Below are 7,348 nucleotides of genomic sequence, written 5' to 3' on the forward strand. Positions count from 1 at the left end.
CCTACTCCTCTAACCCCATCTTCTTCTTCTTGTTCCTTTTCCCTGTGTCTTCACTGCTCTTGCATGTTCTTCACCACACCTGAACCCCGCCTGAAACAACTTTCAGCTCCGTCTATAGTGGCCGGAACAACAATGGCGGCCACTCGAGTGGCTTCTTCTCTTTTTCTTCCAATCGCTCTGATCTTTTCTGCTCTTCATCCTGCTTTAGCCAACACTGACGCTACTGATGGTATTTGCTTCTGCTTCTTGTTCTCTTAGTTTGATCATTCCCGTGGCTGATTGACATAAGGTTTGCTATTAATATGATAATGATAAGGAAAGTGCCTCGAAGTTCAGGAAAGTTTGGATTTTGAATCGCGATTGAGGCGAGTGGAACCGAACTCGGTGCCTTGACTTGTGAGAGTTTGATTTTATCTGTCTGACTGCAGTGAAAATGTAATTAATAAAGCGATGGCTTTATTATGCTTTTTGGAAAAGGAAGAGATTTTTTAGATTGAACTGGAGTGAAGGCATGGACATTTTTAGGGGCTTTGATCTTGTTCGTCTATTCTGATTAATAAAATAAACGATGTTATGCCTTCATTCATGTCCTCACCAAAACATTTTTTTTTAAATATCTTTATTTGAATTTATTTGTATGTTTAACTGAGGGGGGTGGGATGATGCCGTTACCCTTCGTATCTCTTAGTTTTGGGATCACAGTGCTGTTCTTCTTGCTTCAGTTCAAGCGCTTGAGGTTTTGTACAACGCTTTAAACAGCCCTCCTTGGCTAACTGGCTGGAAAATTGGTGGTGGTGATCCTTGTGTAGAGTCATGGAAAGGGATAACATGTGAGGGCTCAGCCGTTGTTTCCATGTATGAGATGATATTGCACAGCGTAACTTTTAGTTTTTTCAGTTGTGTTTTTTGTTTGAGAAAACTAACCAACTGGTGTCATTGCTGTGATGTTAATTAGAGAATTGTCAGGTTTGGGACTCAATGGGACTCTGGGATACCTGCTTTCGGACCTTATGTCGCTGAGACAACTGTGAGATAATCGAACTTGTTGTTTTTGTGGCACTTATTTATTTATTCTTTTTCTGTTCTTACATATTAATATCGATGTTCTTCTGCTCTTTTTTCCTTTTCAGTGACTTAAGTGACAACAAGATCCACGACACAGTCCCTTACCAGTTGCCACCAAATCTGACAAGCCTGTAATGCTAGCTTTCCATCATGTGATTTTCTTATCATTCTTGATCAGCTTCACTCTGTTGTTTAAGTTAATACGCCATCATTCTATGATTATAATATTCAGGAACCTCGCAAGAAATAACTTGAGCGGAAATCTTCCTTATTCCATTTCTGCCATGAGTTCCCTCAATTATTTGTAAGTTGCTTTTCTGTTCGTGTATAACATTATTTCATATCGTTTAATTTAGTTATATGTTGTAGCTACCATCCGATTGCATTTCTATATGGTTGTTAGGAACGTGAGCCACAATGCACTCTCCCTTTCAATTGGAGACATTTTTGCCGACCTTGCTGATCTCGGTACCCTGTAAGACATCTCCCATAGTGCATTTATTTCTTTTAACTTCTTTTTATATTGTCATTCAATCTCCTTTCCACAACATTACTGATTAATGATTTAATGTCATGACTAACTAATTTCAGCACTGCCTATGGTTTTAGCAATTAATAGAAGTGACTTAGCTTGATTGGTTGAGAGAATTTTGCGCTCCAGGAATGAACTACGTGCTATTTCTCTTTTTTTTCCCCCCCTTTTTGTGGACAAACTTTTGATAGTGCTCAAAACATTTTGTAGTAGTTTTAGTTTCATGACTACAGTGGCAGATAGCTGGCATTCTTCCTTTATATTGGCAGTACGATTAGTTTCAGGATGCTTATATGAATCTTTAACATTTGATTTGCATCTTTTGTATGATGAAGGTTCAATGGTAGCATTTAGTCTTTGTTGCCCAGTTTGGAGTTCATTCTTTGCTTTTAAAAGTTCTATTCTCCTTACTTTAGGTTGGCTTTTTCCTTTCTTTTTTTTTTTTTTTGGGGGGGGGGGTTGAGGCAGTGTGATGACGGAAAAAGTAGAGAGGGAGAGCTCAAACTATTTTTAACTCAAATATTATTTTCTTAACAACTGAGTTATTACTGGAGAACTGTTTCTAACCTAAGTTTTATTCTATCTGATAAGCGTTTGACGTGTGCATTCCATAATGCAGGGATCTATCGTTCAATGACTTTTCTGGAGATCTTCCTCCCTCATTCGGTTCATTGTCCAATCTTTCTTCTGTGTATGTTAGATAATATTTTAACAGATGACCTAGTTGAGGTTCGCAATGAATGTTTATTTGACTCAATATGTTACAGCTTTTTGCAGAACAATCAGTTGACCGGTTCTCTTAATGTTCTTGTTGGTTTGCCTTTAGATACTTTGTAAGTTTCTCTCACCTCTGGGCTCAAATTATCTGCATATGATAACCTAATTCTGCTCCATTGTTTTCCAGAAATGTTGCGAACAACAATTTCACTGGATGGATACCTCAGGAACTTAGTTCAATTCATAATTTTATGTACGTGTTAATGCAACTTTGTCTGCAATGTCTTCCTGTTTTGCAGTGCCTAACTTCTTCATTTTGACTAATGTGGCTCTTTAAATATGGACTAGATCTGATGGGAACTCCTTTGACAATGGCCCTGCTCCTCCTCCTCCTCCACATTCAGCCTCTTCTCCCAGAAGATCTCCTACTAGCCATCACCATTCTGGCTCTGGTTCTCACAAAGCACATGCTTCTGAATCTGATGATGAAGATGCTGATAGCCACAAGGGTTTATCATCTGGGGTTATTATAGGCATTATTTTGGGTTCAGTTTTTCTAGCTGTTGTTGTGCTACTTGCTCTTGCTTTATGTATCCGAAAGCATAAAAAGAAGGAAAAAGGTGTGAGAACATCCAATGGGACTCCTCCTCTTGGAACCAATAATGGTGAATTCCCTCCCAGTGGTTCCCTGTCTCTAACTGTGTGTGCGTGCGTGCGAATCTTCTGCTTGTGTTTCTTAAACCAACAGTAATGTTAGACATGCATTAATCCGCTACATTATCTGTTGAATGTTAATATTTCAAGGCACAATAAGTTAATGATGGGTTTGATTATTGCTTCTCTAGGTAACTTAGGATTTGGAGCTTCTTGCTTTATGTAATTGCCTTGCTGAACATCTCTGTTTTTTGTTCATTTAGACATCTTGTACCACGTAGCTATTCATTTTATTCTGCTCATCAGTATCATCTATCTTCCATTAGAAAGTCAGTGGCAGTTTATTTTCTTAGATGTTAATTTGCAGTGTCTTTAGATATTATTTTCTTTTGTAGAATTCTCACAAAGATTACTTTCATGTCTATCTTGACATGTTCTGGGCTCATCTGGCCTTGTACTTGCAGTAACTCCTCCAATGCAAGAACAGAGGGTAAAGAGTGCTGCTGTTATTACAGACCTGAAACCTCCTCCTGCAGAAAAAGTGATAGCTGAGAGGGTTCCTTCGAAAAATGGATCTGCTAAGCGGATAAAATCCCCTATAACTGCTACATCATACACAATTGCTACTCTTCAAAGTGCAACAAATAGCTTCAGCCAGGAATTTATTATCGGTGAAGGTTCTCTTGGTCGAGTTTACAGGGCTGAATTCCCTAATGGGAAGGTAATCCTTTTACGTTGCAATGTTATCACCTTTCTATCATTTTGGAAATTATACTTGCTTTGTATAGAGATGTATAGATAAGGAATACATTTTAGATGTGAAGCCCAATCCTCCTTTTCTTTTCTTTTTTTGAGTAAAGCCCAATCCTTCTTTATTTAAATTACTTTAGTTGTAATTAAACTGTAGAGTGTAGACTATTTGCATTACAATGTTGTAGATATTTTACTTCACTGATAGGTTTGGCTATGCTGTATCTTCTACCTTAGGCTAGTTATGCTTCTGCCTTGTTAACTTTTCATCATGTGGAATTATAATTTCCCATTCAGTAATTGAAACTAATGTTTCTATTTTAGCAAAATAACCTTTGTTTTCTCATAATATTACTTAATTCCCTTTACCTTTTGATGATTTGACTCATTTTTTGTGATATTCAAACTTCAGAACAAATACTCTATACTCTACAACATTTATGCATGTTCCAATCTCTAATGGTTTCAGGTTTTGTTTTTGTTAGATCATGGCCATTAAAAAGATCGACAATGCGGCACTGTCATTACAGGAGGAAGACAACTTTCTTGAAGCTGTATCAAATATGTCACGCCTGCGGCATCCAAACATTGTTACACTGGCTGGGTACTGTGCAGAGCATGGGCAGCGTCTTCTAGTTTACGAGCATATTGGTAATGGAAATCTACATGACATACTCCATTTTGCTGAAGATAGCAGCAAGGCTTTATCTTGGAATGCCCGTGTTCGAATAGCACTGGGCACTGCCCGAGCATTAGAGTATGTTGGTTTTCTATTATGTATCAAGTCTACTTCATCATTTCCCTGCAGTAACTCATGATAGTATACCGCATTTTAACTTTTACATTTTTGTTGGTCAGATACTTGCATGAAGTATGCTTGCCTTCTGTTGTACATAGAAACTTTAAATCGGCAAACATATTACTCGATGAGGAGTTGAATCCTCAACTGTCTGATTGTGGTTTAGCTGCTTTAACGCCAAACACTGAACGGCAGGTTGGTGAACATACTTTGTTTCCCGCATGCATGGCTGGACATGATATCTGTGGATTCTTTTGCCATATGCTCTGTTAGTAAATTTCTTTGTCTTTAACAGGTTTCAACTCAGATGGTTGGCTCATTTGGTTATAGTGCTCCTGAGTTTGCATTATCAGGAATTTACACAGTGAAAAGTGATGTTTACAGTTTTGGAGTGGTAATGTTAGAGCTATTGACGGGTCGGAAGCCACTTGACAGGTGAACCTGGATTTTACATGTTCTAAAGCCAATGTTCATGCTCATCATTTTCATGTTTTGCTGCAATCCATGAGTTCTTAAACTCTTCATCTTAATGATATCTTCGATTGATGTGTAACTTCTATAAGTGTAGTTCACGAGCGAGATCAGAGCAGTCGCTTGTGAGGTGGGCTACTCCCCAACTTCATGATATAGATGCCTTGGCCAAAATGGTTGATCCTGCTTTGAATGGCATGTATCCGGCGAAGTCACTGTCACGCTTTGCCGATATCATTGCCCTTTGTGTTCAGGTAATGTTTTTTATTTTCAAATGGTTCATTAACTGCAATGCTGGGAATCTGGACATTCCATGTGATTTACCATGTTGCATCATGACTTTCCAAGCATGTTACACAGAACTCATTTTTTCTCATTTTGCTTGTGTACAGCCGGAGCCTGAATTCCGACCTCCCATGTCTGAGGTTGTGCAAGCACTGGTCCGGCTAGTGCAAAGAGCAAGTGTGGTCAAACGCCGCCCCAGTGACGAATCTGGGTTTGGTCACAAGACCCCAGATCATGAATCCTTTGACATGTCATTTTAAAGGTTTTTTAATTTCGAGCCATTTTGATATGATCTTATTTCAATTTTGTGTAAAGTGATATGCAGTTTTCTGACAGAACACAGGAAGGAATAGAGAAGTTGTGAAGATGTTTCAAACAGATCCAAGATATTTGTAATTACATGCATTGGAATTTTATTATTACTTGGGATAAAAAAGTACTATGGAAAACATATGTATATTATATTTAACTCGCCTTGATGTTGTATATTGTAGTTTATTATTCTCTCTGTTTTTCCCCCTTTTTTGCTTTTATTAAATTACCGTCTAAAGCGTCTCTTAAAGGTGACTAACTAGCTAGGATTTTTGATTGAGCATGCATATTGAAGGGCCTACTTGTCCTTTTATTCCCTTCCACAATCATGGTGATGATTAGAAGACATAGTTTTTTGAGCAAATAATTTCTTTTCTTTAGTGTGTAGCCGTTTTCTTTTTGAGAAGAAAAGGTACCGTTGTTTAACCATTATTTCCATGTTTGACTTCATTAATTAAAAACTAGATTGTGGACCCCAAGAAAAGCATGAAATTGAGATATGGAAGCGAACATCTTAGCGTCGTAACCTAGTTTTATGTTCTCAGAAAAAGAAGGAAGAAAAACTTAGTTATGTTATATATATGTATAGAATATGTGTATTATAGAAATAAAATATAAGTTTTACATGTTATTTACTTTTGTATATCATGTTGAGGAGTTGTATTATTGATGGTCTATGAATAATGTAATTTGTTACAAATTGTTTTATATTCTCAGTTTTTATTATAAATTTCAAATAACTAATTTATAGATAATGAATAACTCATTAAAATTAATAAAAAATAATAAATATGTTAGAAATATATTTTTGTTTCTAAATACATCCTTATAATAAATAAGATAAAAGATAAAAGAGAATGTAAATGGAAATGTAGTAAGAAAAAAATAATTAAGGGTAATATTAGAAAAAATATATTGAATGTTAAAACAATTACATAACGAGCTCTTTTCAAATTTAAAGCTTATAAATAAGGTTGGAGAGAGTATTAATTGATAATAGTGCATAAAATCTCAAATGATCACCACTTATAAGTAATGGAGAGTGGGATTTTTTATTAGAGGGTGCTTGGAAAAACATAGAAATGTTTTTAAAAAGGTAAACTTCACAGGTATATGTCGTGTATCGTAAAATCATTTTTAAAACTATAGTTTTATTTCCCCAAATACTTCTTAGGTTTCCTTTCTTATAAGATTAGAGTCATTTTTCCAAATAATAATAAGAAGAAAAGATAAGAGAAGGAGAGAATCACCGCCAAACGCTTCCATAATTAATTTGATTGGTAACGTGTTGGCTGCCTAAGTTTTGGTAAAGCAGCATTATATAAACATTGTGGTTAGTGCCATTCCCACAATTAAGATCTATCACAAGAGAACCATTTCTTTTTTGGTCGGAAAAATTACATTACAAGATTATGAAATCCATGATAAATATTTTAGCTATTTAAATTATTTAGAAAGTCTAAGATATTGATTTGACTAAATTTTCTTTATAAGACACACCAAATTATAAATCTTATATTCATCTGAAAACTTGGATTTGGATCCAATAAAAAGCATATTCAGTAGAAATAATTAAATTCCACGTTAATCATCCATTTGTAACTTGCTGAAATGAATCAAATAATATATCTTAATTTATATAATCTAAGGGGCCAAGTTTAATGGAAAATGGGATAAAACCAACCAAATACAATTTTTTTTAAAATTTCTTCTTAATCTTGGTAGTATTACTTATTTGGAGCGAGAGCCTCGTCGCCGGAATT

General features: G+C 35.8%; 1 protein-coding gene across 1 annotated transcript; it reads left to right on the forward strand.

Annotated features, from left to right (window-relative positions):
* Positions 1 to 130: 130 nt before the first annotated feature.
* Positions 131 to 5,782, forward strand: LOC114721377 (protein STRUBBELIG-RECEPTOR FAMILY 8-like). Its single transcript, XM_028907201.1, has 17 exons — positions 131 to 229; positions 723 to 855; positions 956 to 1,027; positions 1,131 to 1,196; positions 1,298 to 1,369; positions 1,469 to 1,540; positions 2,217 to 2,288; positions 2,365 to 2,430; positions 2,502 to 2,567; positions 2,663 to 2,979; positions 3,433 to 3,689; positions 4,204 to 4,475; positions 4,577 to 4,712; positions 4,813 to 4,952; positions 5,086 to 5,242; positions 5,381 to 5,535; positions 5,610 to 5,782. The coding sequence occupies exons 1-16, from the start codon at positions 133 to 135 to the stop codon at positions 5,531 to 5,533; spliced, it is 2,148 nt and encodes a 715-aa protein (XP_028763034.1). The 5' UTR covers positions 131 to 132; the 3' UTR covers positions 5,534 to 5,535; positions 5,610 to 5,782.
* Positions 5,783 to 7,348: the final 1,566 nt, after the last annotated feature.

The sequence above is a fragment of the Neltuma alba genome, unplaced genomic scaffold, assembly GCF_004799145.2.
Source record: "Neltuma alba isolate B1F8T4 unplaced genomic scaffold, ASM479914v2 tig00012033_pilon, whole genome shotgun sequence".
In the NCBI taxonomy this organism is placed as follows: Eukaryota; Viridiplantae; Streptophyta; class Magnoliopsida; order Fabales; family Fabaceae; genus Neltuma; species Neltuma alba.

Coding starts and splice junctions, on each gene's coding strand:
- LOC114721377 (XM_028907201.1), top strand. CDS start 133: ATGGCGGCCACTCGAGTGGCTTCTTCTCTTTTTCTTCCAATCGCTCTG. Junction 230..722: donor CAACACTGACGCTACTGATG/GTATTTGCTTCT, acceptor TTCTTGCTTCAG/TTCAAGCGCTTGAGGTTTTG. Junction 4,953..5,085: donor GGTCGGAAGCCACTTGACAG/GTGAACCTGGAT, acceptor CTATAAGTGTAG/TTCACGAGCGAGATCAGAGC.